At 40.1% G+C, this 23,505-nt stretch overlaps 1 protein-coding gene across 1 annotated transcript in view; it reads left to right on the top strand.

The window, feature by feature from the left end:
• The window catches only part of PRDM6 (PR/SET domain 6), a 97,132-nt gene that overhangs the window by 52,516 nt on the left and 21,111 nt on the right, over nt 1-23,505 (top strand). The window contains exons 4-5 of the mRNA XM_016145290.2: nt 11,092-11,219; nt 14,756-14,880. Coding sequence (XP_016000776.2) covers nt 11,092-11,219; nt 14,756-14,880 — 253 coding nt within the window. The remainder of the gene's footprint in view (nt 1-11,091; nt 11,220-14,755; nt 14,881-23,505) is intronic.

The raw sequence follows: 23,505 nt of genomic DNA, 5'->3' as shown, positions 1-23,505 counted from the left end.
TCATAGTAGTGACATTTCTAGGATTATTTTAACAAAATATTGGTCCCCTTTCCTGTTTGGTGGAAAACTAAGGCTTCGTTGTTCCAAGTGGAGGAGTGTGTTCATTCAGATCTCCCTGTGGTTTATTTTCCAAAATTGATACTTTTTCACATATAACATATTTTTGTTGTTATTGTGTGTTTTTTTCCACAACACACCTTAACTGATGCGAGGGAGGAGGGTGAAGAGCTGCGTATGTCAGCGAGTCATTCTGAGATCAGTCTCAAGCAGGATTCTCTGAGGCTAAGTGCTCAGATCCAGTTCCACTGATATCTTTCCACCTCGGCAAAAGTGAAAATGAGAGAAGAGTGAGCAAGGCCAGAATGGGAGGCTCACTGGAACTGTGGAGCTTTACTCATTCATCTCAGCGCGTGGGGAAAAAGGGGTGATAATGTGAGCTGCCCTTTGTTTATAATACACACAATTCATGGCAGCAGTCTTTATAAGCCCCCCAAAAATATGAGAAGATATGGGCTTTCTTGATTGCTGAGACCTAAATGTTTACTCAAACTTTCACGAGAGTTTTTCTTAGCTTACACAGAGTTCTCTCCACTGAACAAATGTCTATTTTTAAATGTGGACCCAGTACATATGAAATAAGTTTTCACAGGATCCAAATTCATTTCATTTGTAAATATATTTAATAGAGGTCAGGACTTCTTATTGGTTACTTTAATTAAAGCTGGATTTTTAATAAACTGGATTGAAGCAGTTTTTAAATGATGGATTATGTTGAATAATTTTACAGTTTTGAAAGACAATGCTGATACTCAAATTTAAAAAAAAAAAGAGAGAAAATAAATGAAAAAAATGACTGCATGAAAATATTCCTGAGGCTGTTCTTAGCAATGTAGGATTAGCAGTATTTTCCTTTTTAGTGTTGATATTATATGGACACTGGAGACAGTTGTGCGCTGTGGATATTATTGCTGCTACGGAGGAGAGGAAAAAAGATAGGTTTGCAGCAGAGCCTGTGGATGGCACCAAGCCAGTGCCCTGAAAAATGGCAAACATGTCACAGCTAACAGCTGGATACAGAAATATTTCTCTTTAATTTGGACGGATAAAATTTTTTTCACAGCAGGGCACTCTCAAAAGAGTACAACATCAAAGAGGGCGGGTCTCACCAGTCAGACATCAGCTGGCTCCAGGACGGAGCAAAATGAATGAACTGTCAGGACTTTTCCAGCATATATGCTTCTGCCAAGTGAAAAGTTAAAGGTTCAGTGGCTTGTTCAGATCACAGACAAAATCCTGATAATGGAAGCCTAATTCCCCAAAGTCTTTCTCTGATCAACAGACAGAGGATGTCTGAAGAGGACTTCAGATTGATGGATGGCAGGCTTTGTATCGATGGCCGCCGCCGTCCTTGGAGATAAGTAGGACTCACCAAGTGCTCAACAGCTCTCAGGAACTCCCGGATCTCTGTGCTGGAATCCCAAGTCACCCACCCCTTCTGCTAGCCTGACACTTAGCAGCAGCTGACCCATAGTGTGACCAAAATACCCGTTTTCATTTCTTCACATAGCCGGCTCTCTAATGCAGGCTTCGCAAACCCCACCATGGGTGTTTTACAGTTTATTGACACTTTTCAACTGTTTTTCTGATTACCATATTTCAGTCTTGACTTATATGTTACTATTATCTGCAAGCTCAACATAAACCTCTAATGATTTTCTAATATTTCTGGGACTTGATGAATGTGAATTGACAAAGTACAGTATATAGCTTTATGTCAGCATTACTGAAAATACAGCTACGGTGTATATAACCATTACTCATTTATTTTATGGGGCGTTTATTACTTGACCTTTGAAGCCTTGGGATTCCAAACATTCCAAAATATTCCAAACCAAAGTAAGAGGAAAGAGTTTTCTTACTAGAAATAACAAAAAAATAAGTTAATTTTTATAGAGGGGAGGGGAAATGATTGAAATGAAAAAAAAAAAAACCCAACAGTATTATATATTTGAAAAAAAGTTGAAAAACTGAACACAAATTAATATGGCCACACTAGCTAGTATTTGCTTTAATGAAGAAGCGTTCATTGTAAAATTTGCATCTTCATCCACAAACTTATGCCTTGCCTGTTTTTGGTTGCTGCTGGTCGTTACGGCACATTGCCAGTGGAGGGGGAGTGGTTTCACACTGCGTTGGGAGAGTTGTGTCTATATCCACTGCCTGGTTGCTTTGTATAAATTTTACTAACAGATTAAATAATTCTCGCTAAATTCACATTTGCTCTGAAAATAGGAATTTGTTTGATGAATAGCAGTATTAATAGTCGTGAACCTTTTTTTATGTCCCTCATTTTGAGAATTTTGATACTTTTAAAGAAAAAACTCTACTGTTTCTCCCCGATAGAACAAATAGAATGTGATGGAAAAAAAAAAAATCCAAACCAGTAACACAATGGCCTGTGATCCCAAATGGTTTTATTCTTGTCATACTCACCAGCTGTATGCCTGTGGGCTAGTCATTTAACCTCCTCAACCCAAGATTTCTTACCTGTAGAATGAAATAATACTATTGCCTACCTTTGAGTTATAATGCTCAACTAAGCTTGTGAAAGTATTTTATAAACTAAAATTCTATGCAAATGTGTATGACCTGGTCATTAGCTGCTGTCCTTTCTTTGTGTTAAGGAGGAGGCAGATCATTTCATTCATTTTTAAGGTACTGCTTTGGGTTCCATCTTCTCAATCTTTGATTAGGTTGATTTGACAGTTTAAAGAGGTTAGGAAGTCACAGTGGGGTGATTCTTGATGACCTCCTCTTTAGCTTGGGAAGCAGTACCTGGAAGCCTGGACTGGCAAGGCTCCCCGTTGATCGGGTACCCCAGACTGCCATCCACAGATGTCCCCTCCAGACCTTATCCAGGTACATTGGATTGCACAGACAGCTCACCTACCTTTGGCCAGAAATGTCATTGGCTTCAGAGGTCAAGCAATAAATCCTGCATATAAGGTGATGTTCAGTGAGAGGTTTGTTGTGGTCCTGATGCCACAGTTAATTAGAACACTTGTGATAACTACCTGTTAGTTATAGATATGCTCCAGGAGTGCTCTTAGAGGTGTGGTGGGTGCTTGGGTTTTTTGAATGACATTTTAATAACACTGTATTAAACTGAAGACTGATTAAATTTAGGGAATGGAAAATGTAGGACTGAAGAAATGCTTTTTTACTATTTTCTAGGTAGTATTCACATTCATCCAATATTTTAAATGTTTTGTGATTTTATAGAGTCATCTGGGAAGTAAAAACATAAATTAGAGTGATGGGTTTACCCCTATACTTCCTTCATGTCATCCCCAGATTTTTCTTCTCTCTCTCTCTCTCTCTCTCTCTCTCTCTCTCTCTCTCTCTCAATCTCTTTCTCTCCCACCCCACCTCTTTCTCTTTCAATAAAAGTTGATTTCCTGGTACATACATACCCTTGTGTAAGATACCTATGGGTAAAATTTTAAAATATTTAAAATGCATTACTGCCCTCATTGAGCTCACGATCTGGTAGCCTTAGCAATAATGAGTTCGCATATCTTGCCGCACTCAGTGCTGCTTTAAGTTCTTTACATATAAAAGCTCATTTGATTTTCGTATTATCTCTTTGTCTAAGGACTGTCATTACCACCTGTTTTTGTTGTAGTTGTTCTTTTTTTTTCAAAGAAGATCTAAGTAACTGCCTAAAGTCACATGGCCACCTGAGGCGGAGCCACAATTGTAATTCACAGGCATTAGAGCTGACACTGCCTGTGAGCTCGTTACCTTCTCTGGTCACATCCGTCGCATGTTTTCACTGGTAATACTTAAGAAAGTCTCCACTAACAAACAACCATACTGTTAAAATTAAAATCTTTTATTTAGCAACAGAGGGGACACTGGATTTTAACTTTCTTTCAGTCAAAATACTTTCGTAGCCTGTACCTATCTACAGGCCACAAAATATTGTACCTCTCCCTCCGGACACAGAGGAACTTCATAGTTAAAACATTTTTACCCATCTTGGCAAACAGTACACCTTTCAACTGAGTTTCTCAAATTACTAATATACTTGATTATTGAAGCCCTAATTTTATGAGTTTTACAGGTGGGATAGACCGTATAAAGGCACTGTGTGGAGAGAGAGTAGGTAGAGGAGACCGGAGTAACCGTCTTTAGTCCGTTCCTCCCTGGATCCTTCGCGTGCTGTGCTAGGACGGAAAACAGTGCTGGGTTCTCAGTTCTAAACCAGAAAACTCCCAAAGACCGTTTCTCAGCCCTTCCTGTAGTAATTGTTTAATGTATTTAATCATCATGTGAAATTCACCCCTGCATTTTGTAGAATTTGAAAGAAGTTAGGAGGATGTCATATTTTCCTTAAAAAGCCCTGTTGTTAGTGCTCAGAATGAAGTTTCTATTGTGTGTAGTGGTGATTTCTTCTCAAGCTTTGAATAAAATCTAAGCTCTTTAAGAAGCTATAGAATTATCATGAGGATTCAGCTCAATTCATTGCAGCATGTTTTGAATTCTTCCTATGCCCTGGGCCCTATGTTAGATGTTTGGGCATAAAATATACTCCCTCACATCAGCTGCTCAGCAAAAGCTGAAAGAGGCTGGCATTTTAGCACACGACCAAATGCTGGTGTCTGGGGCCTCAGCACAGGGACGTGTCAAGCTGTGGAAACGTAGGAGAGGGAGCCTGAGACGTCTCCCTACTCCCTTAAAATCAGCTCATTCTTTTCATATAAAACCTTTATGCCACCATGTCAAATTTCAGGGACCCAGGTTCTGGGAGGAACAGATTAAGGTTTCAGTTATAAGTCACGTTTCTTTTAAGATCATTAGCTCTCTTCTGGGTATTTGCAGGATTAAATGAGATGACGGTGGCTTCAGCACACTTCCAACGAACGGACAGGCAGAGGGATAGAAGGGGGATTAGGCCGCGTTTTGCCACTGACTAGTTGTCTCACTTTGTCTAAGTCACCAGCTTTTGGAGACCTTATTATCTTATGTATAAACTGGTCAGGTTGGAACAGATGGTCTCTGAGGTCCCTTCCAAATCTGATTTTTCTGGGCTCTAAATTTAGCCAAGGTACTCAGTGTTCTAGCAGAAGAATTGGTGACTGAACTCTTCATGGAGGTCTGTACACTGGAGGAAGGGTGCTGTCTGTGGTTTTCCTAACAGGGTCCCTTGGTTCACTGCGGGCCCTTGGTGATGGCCCAGGAACCGCCTTGGAGACAAAGGGTGAGGTTATTTGAGCTGGTCGGGCGTTCCTCGTGGACTTTCTTTTAATCCTTTTTTACAGTGGACCAGGAATCTTTTAAAAAAATTTTTTAAAAATCTGTTTTTATACTGGAATTGCATTTCAGACTCCTTGAATTGAAGGGGATCCTTTGCTTAAAAAGTTATCTTTGAAAGCCTCTGCTGGTAAGAATGAAAGAAATGAATGCTTCCCTCTGCTGTCCCACTCCCTGGAAAACTACAGCACGGGAAGCTTGGCTGTCGGTCGGATGATGGCTTCTGGGCACCGCAAGAGTGATGAATGCTTGCAATGTTTCCGGGCTGTCAGTTCAAACGGTTTTCCTTGAAAGTGCCCCCAGCTGTAACAGACTAATTTTCAGGGGGTGGCAATAATTCCTTTACAGCTGGGATTATAAACTTAAATGCTTAATGAGGCCAAGCAGGTAAGTAAATTAGTTCAGTAAGAAGCGCATAAGACCAATAGGGAATGGTAGGGATTATGGAGAGCTAAAGAAGCACATGGCCAATCTGAAAGGGGCCATCTTCATTTTTCTCAGCTTCTGTGGATTATTGCCAGAGATAGGTGACCCATCTTTTGATTTTTTTAAGAAAAATGAGAAAATAGGTAAAATATCCAAATTTTTAAAACACTGGAGGAAAACAATATTGGTCAATTGTCTGAATTCAGCCTGAAAGCCACTAGTTTGCAAGTCTTATTTAGAGAAACAGATTGCTCAGAGCCACAATGTACATCAGTTCTTATCATGCAGAAGATGGTTTTCTCGCTATTATGTTGCAATGTGCCCAAGTCAGTCTCTGACTTACATTATTTCTATGATGATTATTACTGTTAATGTAAGTTGGCAGCATTCATAAATGGCAAAGTTGCAGACAGGACAATCATGACCAGCATTTATAACTCACAACACTGGTGCATTTTTTACTCATGCTGTTCTCATTTAAAATAGATTCCTGTTCTAGGAAAATAAGATCGTGGGACGAGTAGTGCTTCCTAATATTTAAGACTGCAACAAAAAACACCATTTACATGGTGTTTTTTAGTTAGTACTATTCATGGTTTGTAATGGGAAAGAATTTGTGTGATCATTATTTCTACCACATATGTGGAAGCCTAACAAATATTATTGGATTGAAATCTGTAAAAATCCCCTTAAAAAGGTAAGAATTAGCTCTTTCCTTTACTTATCTTTCTGCTCCCATTGATACAAGATAAAAGAGAAAAAAAATAATGGTTTTAAAATAGCAACAACATAATTACAAAAGATTCAGTGACTGATAATATAGGGATACATATTACAACTATTTTCCCAGGGTTAAAACACAGATACAGTTTTTAAACTTGAGCAAAATAGTCAACTTCTCTATTTTAACAACACATGCAAAAACTAAACTACAAAGAACTAAATGATTAGGTTTTCTTTTTATTTTTTTTCTCTTTGATTTTTTGAAAAATAAATCAGGAAAGCACAAAGTATACAATATAAATAGTAACATGCTAATGTACAGGGTGCCAAATAAGTAAGCATTAATACTTTGCCTTATTTGCTTCAGATTTTTTTAAAAAGAAAAATGAAGCATTTCAGATAAAGTGTGAGTTTTCATTTTTTTTTTTCCCATTCCGTTCTTTCCCCAGGCCAGTACTGTGAGGAAATTATCCTCAATTCTTTAGTGTGCCTTTTTCAGAATATTACAATATGTACAGATATATACAGATAAATATATTGCTATTGTAAAATATACTAGTATAAGTGTCATTTTGTATATTTTGAAATGTTAACAAACAATATCTTATGCATCGATCTGCAACCTGATTTCCTCAATTAACATTATGCTTTGATATTTATATCAACTGGATCTTAATACACACAGATCTAGGTGTTTTATACTATTTTATTAAATAAACCACAATTTATTCTTTTGACGATTCTAATTATTTACTATCACAGACAATGCTACAGTGAATGCCCTTGAACTTGTCTCTTTAGGCACATGTATCAGAGTTTCAGTGGAATAATTTCCTAGAAGTGAAATTGCCGAGTCATAGGATATATACATTGTCAACTTTATTTTGGTATTGCCAAAATGTTCTTCAATGTGGCAGTGCCATTTTATATACCCTGTCAGCAGTGCTGAAACTGGCTTTTTAAAACAAATATGCCAAATATACTTTCTATAGTTTTGAGGGTTTTCCACTGCAGAATTTCACCCTTTTCCCACCAAGTGTCCTGTGTTCTTTACATTTATTTCCCCCTATATCCAGAGTGTTACTTTTTCAGCTCTGTTAGAAAGAACAGAACAAATATTAAAACTTTGGTGGTTCATGTATATTCAGGATGAAGTCTGCAATTTTCAGCAAAATTATGATATATTCAAGGGTTCTTTTGGAATGAATCTTTCCCTAATCTAAATTTAACTCTCTTGACTTCATTCTCCTTATTTGAATGAATAAAATTTCTTACCTTTTTAACATTTTCATAAATCCTGAGGGAACCATCAAAATACTTTGTGTATGATTTTAATATTTTTTTCTGCTTATTTTAAATCATCCGAAAGGTAATAAAAACAAAATAACTCTTGGTTTTGGCATTAATTTGTCTTCTTAAATTCCTTAAATTTTTAGACTAATTAGGTATCCAATTTAAAATTTCAGTTTAGTGTCACACAAATGAAGATGTTAATGCAACCTTCCAAGAACAACTTCCTGAACTCGAAATTGTTGCTGCTGCTCTAGACTGAAACCTGTTGAAACATTTCCACTGTGATTCCTGTATAGTTCAGCTACATGCATAATTTTACCTTCTTCTTCTTCCTTCTCCTTCTTCTCCTCCTCTTCTCCCTCCCCCTCATCTTCCCTTCTCCTCCCTTTTTAACTGAGCTCTTAAATATGAGCAAAGTTGAGCTAGTGTTGGAGAGTAATGATAGGGTCCAAATTAGTACCTATAGGTACTAATTCTGAGAGGTCGTCCTCAGTTCCTATTTAGCACTCACATTTGGGTATTCTGGTTTCCCCAGGTTTATTCTCTTCTACTATAGGAATGAACAGGAGTAGGCATCAGTGCCTTCTGATCCGTTGTTTCTCTTTTATGAAACACTGAGCTTAACAGCACAGACCAGAAAGGGCCCAGGATTATCTTGAGTCAGATGCAAAGACACACATATTTGGCCTTCCTAAATTTAACTGATAGGAGGCATGAGACCCCTTGAGGAAATCCCACATGTATGAGTATGTGTTGTTATGACTTGACGTTTTATGACATTTATGAAGTTTTTTATTTGGGGAGGGGGGTTGGGGAAATGGATGTAATCAGATTTGTGTTTTGAAAGATCACTCTGGCTGCAGTGTAGAGAATAGTTTGGAGGAGGCCTGGAGAAGCTGCAAGGAGATTAGTGAAGAGATGCGATACTTCAGGTGAGAAAGGAAACTGATTTGGGCTGGTGTTTTAACTGGAAAGAGAGAGATGGATTCACTTAAAAAGTTTAGGAAGCAAATTCAACTGGATTTGGTGGTGATCAGGCTCTGGAGACTGAGGAAGAGACAAGATCAAGGTTAAATGAGTTTCTTTAATTATGACTGGGTACATGATTATGGGCTCTAATTAGGTGTGTGGGGTTCTCATCACAGCTTCATGTAAAATAGTTTAATATCAGATTAACTGAAGCCAGGGAGGCTTAACCTCATGCCATGTGCTACATAATATGATAATTTGGAAAAAGCCTAACAAATAGCTATCCATTTTTCCTCAAGGCAAGTAGTAGTTTAATCAGGCAGACAAAAATTGTAGGATTCCTAGTCACAATACTTAGTTTAAAGAGATGATTGGCAAAAGAGTGCAGAAGGAAACACTTTTTATACTCATTTCCAAGACTGACTGGCTAGTGTTTGGTGTTCAAATGAGCTAACACTCAAGGTAGCACCCACTACATGTAAATGTTAGAGCATTTTCCTTGCAATTGAGGACATTGGCTAGAAGCACAGAGGAGAATTGTACTTCTCACAATCCTTCATAATTATCTTCACCAGCAGTCTTCAAGGAAGGTTTCTTCATGAGGAAAGGACAGGGCAGAGGGCTAGGTCATCGATATTTATCTATTATAGATAAATGATGGTGTTTAAGGAACTGTTGACTTTTTCAGTGTTGCATGGGCTGTCAACGTCAGGCTTAGGGTTGGTACTCTGAATCTTTGAACCACTTCTTAAAACAAAAACAACAACAAAATAGCTACAGTGTAATCTAACCTAAATATGACGTCTGTCATTAGCTTGCTCAGGCGGCAGATGTGTCCGTCACATGAAATGTTTCCATTCTCTGCCATCAGCCCCAAACTGGAAATTTAAAGAAGTCATTAATCTGAAATATAATGTAATCTAAGAATTTATTCATTCTTTTCAGGATATATTGATTATCAGCTGTGATCACTCTGGCATGCTACACAGTCATAACTTCTCAAACAATTGTCTTTATTAGATTGATGTCTATTTTTATTTGTAGGAGTTAGTGGAAAGGTTGGAGGTAGAGACAAATGAGTTCAGGAAAAGTAAGAAAAACAGCTGTTTTAAAATGATAATAATAAAAAGAAACTGTCATCAACAAGCCCTTTGGCCCCCCAGAATAGAAATACTGAGCTAAATTAATATAAATGACCATAGTAATTTTAGGGCCTAAATGTAACCAGTGAGGCTCTCTGTGAGACTTATTTTCCGTGTCTGTTTGGAAAGGAGAAGAGGGAAGGCTGATTAGCAGGAGTAAGAGGCATGAGTTCTCAGGGTGATCGGGGGAGCATCTCAGCAGCTACCGGGATCCTACTGCTGATTTTGTTTGGAAAGGTCCGGTCGCACCATGGGCCTTCTGAGAACTGTGTCCCTTGCTCCCTGGATGCCCCTTGGACTGGGGATGACCTTCCAGAACTGCTGTACATCTGTAACCCCTGATCTCCAGCTCCTCTAGATGCCACATCCTCCCAGATGCCCAGGGTTGACCTGGTTTCCGGAAGTGGAAGCCGACTGCGTCTGCTGTCGGCACTGACTCCATGGGTGCCGGGCTGGCTAGCAGTTTTGCATAAGACTTTTTGTCCCATGCTTCTTACCTGGTCTGAAGCAGATTTCATTTCCTTGAATATAATCTTGAAAGAAAATCTGTTTGAGATGACCTAAGGCATTTAAATCCATAGGAAACAGTTATTTTCCCCCCGTTTTTGAGGTTCTCTTTTTTTGATGACTCCTCTCCTAATAGTTTCAGTTCCTGACAGCTGAAGTGCTACATCTTCTGTGAGGTGAGAGCCCATTTATTTCATCCAATTCAGAGTTCGTTTTGCAAGTTCTATGCAGTTCCATTACCCTCCAACTGCCTTCTGCTAGGTGTCACCCAGCTTGTTGAACAGACAGTTATGCCTCTGAATGCCTTCAGACAGTTATGTGTTTGAGACTGGGGGGGCCTTTTATGTAGATGTTCCAGCCATGTCAGTGTGGCCTCTCCTTTCAGCTTGCTTTGTTTACCCAGCAGCTCATTACTTAAGAGTAGCCTGTCAAATTGGTTAAATATTCTTTGGGAAACATGCTCACTCACATCCTTGAGATACCACAAATATGTTTAATTCAGGGAAGATTGGCTTGATAAGAAAAACGTGATTGACTTGCATCACCCAAAAATATTTTCTTGTTATTCCGGTTGAGTTTCCACAACATCAATAAGCACTAGCAAACCTAAGGGCAATAAATTTCTGCAGCCGACACACAAAGACACCAAGGGAAGCAGGGAAAATGATTGCTGATGATTCGTTCTAACTACTTGACCTTCTGACCTCTTCTCTAGATATATGACCAAGATGGGACACTACAGCACTTTATTGATGGTGGGGAACCTAGTAAGTCAAGCTGGATGAGGTATATCCGATGTGCAAGGCACTGCGGAGAACAGAATCTAACAGTAGTTCAGTACAGGTAAAGTATATCTCGATTTACCACTTACAGAGCCAAAGCCCTTGGGCTTGCATATACAAATTCAGGCTTGCTGCTAGTTTTGAAAATCTTCTGCAGGAGTTATTGCAGAAACTCTTCAAGGACTGGCAGAATTTTTTTTTTTTCTTGGTTTCTGAAACCTTAGCAATTGCAATAGTAATTTCATGAGAATTCAGGAATAAAGATGCTAGTGGGCCTCTTTCAGTGCACGTGGTAAAGTTAACTTTTACATCTTCACCTAAACTTCCGCCATGGCCTGAGCGAGCCCAATGACTTGGGGTGGTTCCCCGCAGCAGACGTGTGCACATGCACACAAATGGGAGTGCAGAGATTCTGCCCCAGATCCCTTGCTTTCCGTCACCTTCAGGCTTTCTCCCTGGGGGAACAGTTTCATTTGCACAAAGGCCTGGGAAACCAAGGACTCTCAGCCTTCCCAAGGCTGCTTTTGCAAAACTGTTAAGCTCAGCAGCAGTATCTGAGCCAGAGTAACTGCTCCTGATCCCTGGAAAGGCGCCAAAGCATTGAGCTTTGGCCCATGAATGATTTAGAATATGCTTCAGGTGATGAGGTGGTTCCAGAAGCCCCAAGTTTCCTGAGATGTTGAGACAAAGCCCAAAGGGTAACAAAGGCAAGGTGGAGTCACCTCCATTTCCCAGAGTCTCCCGGGGATGCCTCTGAGGGCTGAGAGCAAGGTGGATTCCCAGATGCCAAGCCACATCTGCTCAGTGCACCTGTTGGTCCGGCTTTTCCATAGAGTGTTAAAGAAGCTTGGAGTGGGTACGGGAGGGCAGAAACCAATCACATAGGAAAAAGCCCTACCACTAAGCCCTCTTTTCTCTAAAATCCCTCGAAAACATGTGCCATATAAATATATGACCTCAGTTATAAACAGCCATGTTCCCTTTAGAATCAGAAGCAACTGTTTAGCTTTATTAGGCACCAAAGACACATCAAAGCAGAAGGCCCTGTGCTCGGCAACTTGGAGTCCTGCCTGTGGCTATTTATTTTCCTCCTCCCCACCCTTTTTCTAAATGAAGCCTTTAAAAATAGGGAAAAAAAAAAAAAAAAAAAAAGCTTTTTCCCCTTATAGGTTAAAGGCTGAACAAATCTGGCTTGCTCTCCGAAGGTCTCCCAACTCAAAAGGAACGTATTTGCGAAGCATGGGACTTTTCGCTGCCTTGGTTTTCTACGCAGTTATAGTTGATGAAATAATGGTTCAGATGAAATGGTGCACAGTGGTGTCTGGTTACACTGCTGTGTACAGGCTTCACTCACCTTGATTGCAGCTGCATTTCTGTCACGAAGTTTTTATGAAATTCGGAGCTCGAAAATTAGTAGAGAGTGTACTTGTTCATTCAGCAAGAGAACAGTTTGGCTGGTTCTGTAACAAGCACCCAGGGAGCTCTTGAGGCAAATCCGGAACTTGGGCAAACGAGAAACCCCTAAAAGGAAGGTGGGCATGAGTAAGTCATTACCTATCTGTCAATATTAAGTGGGTTTTATAGCTCCCCTTTCATGATGGCGCTTAAACTTCGAGTTCTCTCTGCCAATCTGTTTTCGATTACATGAGATCTTTATAAAATGAACTACAAAAACACAATTTAAAAAACTGGCATCCATCACCAGTGACCACGTCCAAGAGTAAGAAAATAGAAAAGTTGGATCCTGAAGAGCCAGCCTAATTTTTATTGTACATGAATGTCCTCTTCACAAAAAGTCAGCTGGTTTAGATTCATTCTGTTATGATTTGTAATATCTAAATGGAATTTTCTTCAAAGCGCTCTTGATTGATTGACCCTTAGTTGAACGTTTTGTTTTTATTTTGAGGCTGACAATAATGTTTGTTGGCATGTGTTCTGCTTCAACTGCGTTGGGACGCCATGAAGCTATCTTTATGAGTCATCCAACCACAATACTAAATACATGTCAGCAAAGGAAATATTATCTGAAAAGGGAAAAATCCCTTTGATGTGCTTCAACATGCAGAGATTTCTGCGAGTTTTGGAAGCTCTGCCCGCTTGTAAGGAACGGTGTACGCTTACACATTTTTTTTTTTCCTTTCGGCCTACTCCGTGCCTCAGAAGACCACCCATTGCTCGAAAACAGTTCTGCTCTTTCAGCGGCAAAGTGTGTCATTTGGTTTTAGCACATTCATTTGCCGGGCGCTGTGTTTATATTAAGGGAAGCCAAACCGAGAGATGAAATGTTACAAGGGTGAAGTACAAAGTAGACTCAATTTTTCTCAAGTTAGGAGATGCCAGTGATTTATAGCTCGGCTCCAATTTTGATTTTTTTTATGTAGCAGTGGAAAGAATTAATAAAATGCACAGCTCTTGGAGATGTGGAGGGAGGAAGGAGAGTGAGGTCCAGGACAACTGGCTGGAGTTTTTGTCAGATATTCATAGAATGTTGGGAAAAAAACATTCTGCTTAGCTAGCAGTGCCCTCATGAGACAGAATGGCAGCAAGTAAGGAAAATAACAAGATAAATGAAATTTTTGCAGCTGCAAGTAAAATATTGAGAATCTGCACTTTTTTATTGATCTTTATGATCCTATTGCCAAGAGCCACTTTGTGGTGACAAAATATGTTGACAAGTGCATATCTCACTGCCATGAAAAATGTGGTGAAGGATTCGCTTTCTGTCTGCAGTGTTGTACAAGGAACAAATTGCCCTGCTACAGCCAATTCCTTACAGAAAGGCTAAATTTAAGGCCCACCAAACCCTAAACACTTTTATCTTGAACTTGAGTCTAATATTTGTAACAATTCTTCATTGAGAAAACCAGTCATGGTCTCATTTTTTTTAATCCGTAGATTTTTTTTTTTTTCTTAACATCACCAAACCTGTTATAAAAAAAATGTTTATTTCTTGGTACCTTCACTCTATCTTTTCAGAGTGTAATCTTTCAGCCAGGGTAAAGTGCTCCTCTTGTATTTATTGAATTGCCATCCATCTCACGTAAGAGGGTTTTTCTCTTCTCTAGCATGAAACCTTAGAAGGAAGGCAATGAGGAAGATTTTTATTTCTCTCAATCCTTATATCACAAAGCTGTTTAATTTTGTTACAAATTTGAGAACTCCCAATGCCAAGTTGCAAGAATATACATAATGCTTTTCCTTCAAATAAGAAATCAATAGTGTTAATTTATATACGAAGTTGAGGCAACAGTGTCTGCCATTTGCCAAGAGAGAAAATTTTCTCATCAATGTGAGATGGAATTTTTTTTTTTTTTTTAAATGAACTCTTCCTTTCTGTTGTCTCCTGGGCCAAATATCTGTCACTTCAGCCAAGACGCTGTATGGTGGGACACTGTATAAATAAGCTATGAGCTATTTATCGTACTGGGTTACAGGCTCTAATCGGTTGCCGGGAACAATAAGGTGGGTGCAGATTTTATTACAAATAGAAACTGTTTAAGTGGAGTTGGGCAGAACATTTTTGGGGCAATAAAAATGTGGATGGGGGCACATGAGTCCTACCTATTACTAAGCCGGGTTTTCTTTTGTTTTGAATAGGTCGAATATATTCTACCGAGCCTGTATAGATATTCCCAGGGGTACCGAGCTTCTGGTGTGGTACAATGACAGCTATACGTCTTTCTTTGGGATCCCCTTACAATGCATTGCCCAGGATGAAAACTGTAAGAATTTATTTTAGCTCTGAATTCACATCTCAAAATATGATTTTAAGGCTAACTTTTTAAGAGTATTGCTTGAAACTCCTGAAATGCGGTTCACTCTAATAAGTCATGCACGTATGCACAAGTCTGTTCCATCATTTTCCTTTCTCTGTCTGTCCTTTGCTTTTTCACAGGGCATCTTGACTTGTACAATCCTATCCTTCTTAGCCTGTTTACAATCTCAAAACCTTTGTCAGAGTTTCAAAGAATTGCTGGCAGAAATGTAAGGCAGCATACATTTACTGAGTGCCTACTGCGTGTCTAGCTCTGTGCTTGCCGTTTTATAGGGTTAGAAGCATGGCAGAGCTACATCTTCTGCTCTGAAGGGATGTGCAGTCTTGCTGGAGTCACACTGTATGTGCAGATGAAGTAATGAGAAAACAATGCCCTCTAGTCAGGAGTAGCGCCCCTTGGTAGGTAGGGTGTCCTTCCCCCTATGTAGTCATGATAGTGAGAAATGGGAGTAAAAATTGTAGCCATGTGACTGAGGAATTTGTGTCCCTAAATTTCTTAGCCTATACGAACCATGTAATTTTCTTCTATCTTTCTTACTTTGGCAATCAGTATTTAAAAAAATAATCTAACAGCTAGGCAAATGCAAACTTTCAGCAATTTTCACTTAAACTTTATCTCTATATATATTTTATCAATTCTTTAGAAAATGTTTTAAGGTTATTTCCAGTATTTGGATCAGAATTAGGTAATTCCGATGTGCTTGAGTGAGAAATACTGGTTTCAATTATGCTATTTTTTTTGTGTGTCACAAAATAGATTAATCTATGAACTGATAATTTGGGGTTATGTAACAGAAAAAGAAGCAGAGAGAAAAGATTTACTTGAGAAACTTTATCTTGAAAAAAATGTGTTACATTACTTTATCCTTCTCCACTTACTTTCTCTCTCTTACACACACAAACTCTTAATAGAAAATGTTCATATTACTACTGCTTAAAATGCTGATGATCAGATATTTCTTTTTCATGTTGTCTTTATTTTCTTTGTAAAAAAAAAACAGAATCCTCAAAAAGTATATTACTATCTACTTTCTTTTTCTACTTTACTCTAAACCCAAACCAATCTCAAATTAGAACATGAATCTTTGGACATATAGTACATTCCTTTGACTTCCCAAGTTTCCATTGGAAAGTTTCTTTCATGAAGTGATACTCCTGTTCAAGGGAAGGTCTGTTTTCATAGGAGAAAATCTCAGTGTTGGACATGAGTGTGTGGTTCGTGCAAGAGGCAGATATGGACATGGCAGCCAGTATGCTTCGTCTTCCCAAAATGGCTTCCTGACCCAACTTTCCTTAAACTAGGTCCACAGACAGAAAAGCACTAGTATCAGCCACCCGGCCCCCTGCCTTGACCTCAATCTGCCAAAATGGGCCTGTCTGTACATTAGAACCTTGACATGACCTTACCTTCTGAAGTATGACGTTTGATCCAGAATGACTACAGAAATCCTTTAATATAACCTACCACAAACCCTGAAGTTGTTATTGTGGTGTGTTTGTTAATAAATATAGCAAAGACTAGAGTTCTGAAGTGCATAGCGCAAAGTACAAACAGTCTTTTGTTTGCTCATTTGTTCGTTTATTGCTCAGATATTTATTGAACACCTCCTGTGGGCCAGTGTCTTTGCTAGATGCTGCAAATATAGCAGTGAACAAAACAGACAAGAATTCCTACCCTCATGGAGCTTACATTCTGTGGAGGAAGAGGGATGATCAACAAATAGATGAGTAAATAAATAATAATTGGTCTGGCGATGTTGTATTGTAGAGATAACAGAGAAGGGGTAAGGCATGCCAGGAGTTGGATAGTTGCAGTTTTAGAGAGTGATCAGGGTAGGTCCTATTGGCAATGTGACCTTTGAGATAAGACATCAGGAGGTGAATGAACAAGCTATGTGTTATATGAGAGTGTTCCGGGCAGCCGGATTAGCAGTGCGAAGGCCCCAAGATGGGAATGTTCCTGGCTTGTTGGAAGAACATCACAGAGGTTGGCATAGATGTTTGGGAGTGAGTGGGATGGGGAAAAGTTAACTTAGATATTGGGAGGGTGGTGGTCAGGAATCTCGTAGGGCCCAGGAGGCTGCTGTCAGGACCTTGGCTTTTACTCCGTGGGGGCTGGGTGGAGGGGACTGTTGCAGAGTTTGAGCAGAAGGTAATGTGATTTGACTGAAGTTGTGATAATATTACTTTGGCTACTGAGTGGAAACTAGACAGTAAGGGTGAGGGCAAAGCAGAGAATCCAGGCAGAGGCTCTTGCAGGAATCCAGGGCAGAGAGATGGTATTTTGGATCAGTGTGGAAGTGGTGGAGCTGGTGAGAGTGGCTGGATTTGGATATATGTTGAAAGTAAAGCCAACAGCATTTGCTGACACACTGGATGGCTGGGTGAGAAAGAAAGTCAAGGATAACTCCAAGGTTTGGGTCTGAGCAACTGGAAGGACAGAATGGTCATATACTGAGTTATGAGTCACAGATGGAAACCACCATGGAATGATGACTTAAGGAACATGTTTTTTTACCCTTGACGTGAATCTTTGTGGTGGAAGTCACACACCTACAACATTGCTTCTACCTCATCGAGATGTTGTGTGATGAAAGGGATATAGGGGTGGGGCTGGAGGATTTTTGGGTGCTATTCACAGCCACCTGAGAATAGTTGTCTAAGAAAATACCATCTGGTCAAGTTCAATGCCATAATGCTATAAAAAAAAGTACTTTCTGGAAACATCACATGCTTTGCTTTTCAGTCCTTAACTTCTTCTAGAGTCCAACCTGGGTGAAGCTTTCTTGAGGTTGCTAAGTAGAGTATTGAATAAATTCTACCAGGGCATGTATTATATCATTTAGCACCTGAAATCCTCGAAAGAAAATTCACAAAGTCAAAGCAGCTTGCAGTATTGTGAATTCAATGCGTAAACTAAGGAGCTCTTTGTGGTTGAGTTCAGAGCTCTGCGCGAAGGTGGAGGGAAGTTTAAAAGGAATTAAGTCATTGACTGAAATGCTCAACAGTGACAATCCCTCTTCCCCCTACGGATATTATAGTAATTTTATTTCAGTTCCTGCCCCAAAGTCATATATCTGTTATGCGATTGGCCACCCAAGAAACCAGCAGAAAGCTTCATCGGATGGTGTGGGGGAGATATATGACCTTGACTCTAAGATGGATTCTCATTCCACATGATTCACCGAGTCCTGGTAATGCTTATAACGAGAGTTCTTTATTCTGTACCGAGAAATACTCTGTGTGATTTAAAAGCACAGAGGTATGAAAGGGCATGAGCAGATAATTTCGCAGATAGCCTCCCACAGTCTCGAATAATTTAAATCATCTCAACTGTATTACCCATTCTAAGACAATTTTTATCTTATTGAGCTAGCCACAAAATAAATGAGGTACCTTAAAAAAAAGCTTCTTGAGATCAAAGACTTACTTGATAAAATGTCTCCGCAGAGCCTCCTTATAGTACTATGTACACAGTAAACAATTAATAAATGCTCACTGGGTAAATATTGAGAATTTTATTGCCATTATTGGCAATAAAAACATTCATTTTGTATTGCCATTATTGGCAATAAAATATTTATATAATGGGATTAAATATTACAACCAGATTTCTTTTCATTAATGAAATTGATACATGGCCCAAGACATTCAAGGGAAAGATGATTTTGCTTAGTGAATAATACTTATTAAGCACTTTCATTTATAAAAATATCATTTTCTTCCCATGATTCTTTCAACATCAAAAGTACAGATTTCCTATTGAGCGTGTGTGGTGGGTTCAGGCTCCAGTAACTGCTCGCCTGTGGCAGCAGCCGCAAGGCTGTGGGGCACACTCACTGCCCAGACAAGGCATTGAAAGCCGCCTCCTCGCCTCAAAGAGAAGGCAGCGTTTCACACGGGCCTTTGGGTTCTGGAAGCAATTCCTATGTTATTTTCTTTTAAAAAGCCATAGTTACACATGTAATAGAGCTCCAAAGAGAGAGCCACTCCATCTACTGTGGGCCTTTCAGAGAGCCTGAAGGGACGCCTGTGTCGACAGATTGCATCCGCAAGGAGGAATGAGGTTCCCCAAAGCTTCCAGTGGGGGCTCAGCTCCCGCGGAGTGTAAAGACCATGGTGTATTCATATTAATTTCAGAGGAAATTAAAAAAAAAAACCTGGGAATAAATGTTAAACAAGTCTTCCTGCTGCTTTTTCTGTCTTGGCATAGGAAGCTGAGGTAGCAGAATGTGAAACCTGATGACTACACAGGAGTCGCTGCACTGGAGTGAGCTCTGCCTCCACGAGGCTCGCCTTTTTCTTTTGAGTTTAAAGAGCAGAAAAATAAAAAAGGGTCAACTCTGCTTGCTGCTCCTTGCCCCCACTAGCCCATCAATAATGAAAAACACTACTCAAGCGCTATATCCATGAACATTAAGGAGATTACGGTGTAGTTCAATCCAACAAGAAAATCTGTGTGCAAGGCCCTGTGGGAAGCGTCGTGTTGGGGTACAAACGTGCAGGCCCTGTCCTCAAGGAACTCAGTCTAAGAGAATGCACATAAGCCCACAACTACAGTGCAAAACACGATGCAGGTGACCTGTGAGATGGCCAGAGCAGTGAGCCTGAGCTGGGAGGGGTGTGAGGCTGAGGGCTGATGCAGCTGGACGGAGTCAAAGTTCCATGCCCCGTATAGAGAGTGAGAAGCTGAGATGGGACTCCTTACGTAGAACCAGGAACCCTGAATGAAGACTATAAAAATGCTACCCTCAAGCCACAGGCCAAGGAGCTGTCCTTCTTGAGCCATTGTGTAAAATCAGAATGTCACACTCTACGAACCAGCCTCCCCTATGGGATAGTGTGGGCTTGATTTCGTACTACCTGCCAGATATGGAAACCCTGGGACAAGAAGCTAATATAAAAATCAGTCCAGAAGTGGAGAAATCTGTAGGGTCCTAGAAGCAGCAAAGGAGAAGTCACCCCATAGGGATGCCTCTGTGTCTGCACAGGACCCCTAATGGAAGATAGCACTTGCTGAAAACGTATTCCCAGTGAGAAATGACTAGAGGCAGGGAAACCTGCTATCGTGAGAGGTTTGACCTTTCAGGTGCTCTGGGATGTTGCGGTCTGCTGCCCAGATCTTAACCTGGGCACAGGACTGAGGTACTTGTTCCACCAGGTCATGGGAGTGTAGGGGTTGACAGCTCTTGGGTGTGTTTGTCTCCAGGAATTACCTTTAGCCTGAGAGCCCTTTACCCTTGGTCATGCTCTCTCCCCATGATGTCCATGTCTCATGGAGGTCAATGTGGGGGACTGGTTCTCTTGTCCCAAAGCAGGACAACTCTGAAGGACCTTTCTGGCTCCAGAGTTGTTAGTGTCCTACTCAGTACGATTCTCTTGCCTCACCCCAGCAGGCGTCGATTCAGGAGCACGCCCCCGGAAGCCCACACACGAAACTCCACATCTCCACTTCAGAGTCTATTTCCCAGGGGACCTGACTTAAGCCAGGCACTCCCAGATTTATATTTCCAATCCAGACCTCTCCATGAGCCCTAGACTCCTATGCAACTGTCTGCTCCAGGTCTTCACTCGTATGTCTCACAGGCATCTCAAACTTGGCATGTAAAACTGAAACCATTCTACTCGCTGCCATACACTGCCTCTCCCCGCCGTTCAGTAACTCTCACTCCTAATCATCCAGTTGCTCTTTCTGGAAACCTGGACACCTTGCCCTTCTCTCCAATCAGTTATCAAGTCCTGTCGATCGCATATTCTTCAATGCACTTCTTTTCAGTTCTGCTGCCGCCACCCTGGTCCGTGTCACCATCAGCTTTGGTCTGGAGCGCTATGTAGCCTCCTGCTTGCCACTTTTTCCATCTTTTAGAATCACAGCAGCCAAAGCGAAGTTTCATTGATTTTCTTATTATTCACTGTTTTGTTAATAGGTAGTTCAGTTCCATAGATAAAATCCAGAAAGGGCTGTGGACATACATAATTCTCCTTCCAAGAGGCAATCAGCTGACAGATTCTCGGGTGTCCTTCCAGGCACATTTTTTTGCTCATTCATGCATTCAAGCATTTCTCCTGCTCCTTCTCCGGTTCTCGCTCTGCTCCCCTCCGCCTCTTATACAAATAATAGCGTACCATACACATTGCTGGGCACCTCGCTTTTTCACTCAACGATGTAGAGTGATGGTGCATTTAAAGCATAAATCTGATCACCTCATGCCCTAGCTTTAAACTCTTTTTTGGTTTGCCATGACTCTCACAATAAATTTCTAGTTCTTTAATATCGTAGCCTTTGGGCTACAGATAGTCTTCAGAAATACATTGTATGGCTCACATACGTTTTACAAAATTAGAATTCACACATGATAAGACCGGCCGTGCCCTATTCAGTTTGCTGCAGATGCCACCGTTTTCTGTCGTATTTGCCGGCCTTCCATCACTTATTTCTTTTACTTCCGTAGCTCCCACGGGACTGGCACTTGTGCCGCCTTCTCTCCAGCCTCAGCGGCAGCCCCTGCGCCCCTTCTTCCTCTGGCCACATAAGGTTTCTTTCAGTTTCTTCAGGGCCCTGAGTTCCCTTTCACCTCCGCACGACATACAGACTCTGTGGCAAAGCGGCCCGTGTTTCACTTCTTTGCGTCGCCTTTCTCTCTTTTCTCACCTGTTTGATCTGTGCACCCTTCTGGGCTCACATTCAAGGTCACTGCTTAGGGAAGCCATCCCTCACATCCCGAGTTATCTATCCTGGATATATGTTTTCCTGGCATCCCTTTGCTCTCTTTCCTTGCAGTTATCACACTTGTAGCGATTGTATTGTCGATTCTAAAATTCATGTATTTCTCACATTTTAATCCTTTTGAACCTGGCAGATGTCTTACAATTAATGGTACAACTTGCAATTTAGAGATCAATGGAATTTTAGATTTGACGCAACTGAGTAAATATTTATTTGTAGAAAACGTTTGTTCACTATCTGTCTCTCTCATTGGAGTTTAAGTGGCATGAGGGTGGGATCTGTGGCTTTCGCATTTCCCCTATATCTGCAGCACCTCACACAGTGTCAGGCATGCAACAGACACTCTTAAGTACTTGTGGGCTGATTGAATGGACAAGGGGGGAAAGCAGGACTTTGTTTTATGGAACCTTAATTTGCTTCTCTCAGGCAAATTTTTTAGGATTTGATGAGTTCATGCTCTTCTTTGACTATATTCTTTAGGGCTTTGAGAGTTTCCCCTCTTCCCCTTAATCTTTGTCTTATAGACCGAAGAGATTTTACCAGCTCAGTATGTCATGTAGAAACCACTTCATCTTTTTGGTCATTTTAGTTAGTCATCTTTGGGCCTTTTGCAGTCATCTTTACTGACTTGAGCCGGGAAGAAATAGTGTTTTCTGATTCATTTCCTGTCTTCTTTCTGATAGTTCTTTTTGTTTTGTTTATACTTTTGATTTTTGTAGCCAATCAGGCTGGTATTTAGGAAGAACAATCTTCTGTATCCTTTAGGTACTGCTTTAAAAAGATTATACTTTGTAAATCTCTAGGGTCCCGTGGAAGCGTGCAATCACTGCAAGACAGTTTAGAGATCAAATATAGTTGCCTTTGTGAAAATGACTCATTCCTGTTCTTACTTTTTCTCCTATATTATATGTTCATTTTATTCAGTAGAATTGGATTTGTTCCCAAGTAGAATAAAGGGCGATGTCAAAAGTAGAATATAGAGTGCAGGTGTTGCTACCTATATCTCAAAAACATATTACATTTGTTTAGGGGTGCACTGCAGTGGAAAATAATAAGACAGAGAATAATTTTGTTTCAGCCATATCCATTCTTGTTGCCTAAATGGTATTATTACCAATAAATCAGATCCACTGGATCCCAGATTATTGTACAATTATTAAACTTTTATATAAAATTTTCTTTATTACCATTTGGACATTGATCATTAAACTTAACAAAAATTCATTGGCCCACAAGTTCTTTAGTTTAATATAAAGGTTATATGACCTTAACGATTTTTGAAAATTAATTTATTAGGTTACTTTCCAGCAGCTTAAGTGAGAAGCCAGAATTTATCATCTATACTTAGAGGAGTATTTGTATCATTTCTCCCCAAAGGTGTCACTTCCCTCCTTCCACCAGTGAGGCCTCTGACCGGTTTTCCTGCTCTCGTGCATGTTGATGGCATCTTCGTTCCACAGTCTTCACACTGTGCCTTCTTCCTGTTCGTCTGGCGTTTCCCAGCCTGCAAGAGTTTAGTGTTGTGGGTTTCCCTGTGCTTTGTCTCTTCCAGATTAGTTATAAACGGGCTGAATATGATGGGTTCTACCCTGATCTCTGATGATGCTGCTGTTTTTATTTTTTATTTAAAAAGTGCCAAAACATGACAAAATATTCCTCCTTACCGTTCAATACCTATATTAAAAGAAGTCTGTGTGAAATCAAAGACTTTTTTGAAATTCTAAAGTGTGTGGACAAATTTCATATTAATTATACACTTTTGCCACAGAAGTTGAAATTATACACATGTATTTATACATAAAATATACATAGGTACATCAACATGTATCTGTGCGTATATAGGTG

This window comes from Rousettus aegyptiacus, unplaced genomic scaffold (assembly GCF_014176215.1).
Source record: "Rousettus aegyptiacus isolate mRouAeg1 unplaced genomic scaffold, mRouAeg1.p scaffold_m13_p_8, whole genome shotgun sequence".
NCBI lineage: Eukaryota > Metazoa > Chordata > Mammalia > Chiroptera > Pteropodidae > Rousettus > Rousettus aegyptiacus.
Note: the sequence above shows the minus strand (reverse complement) of the source record. Positions and strands in the feature narration are given on the sequence as shown.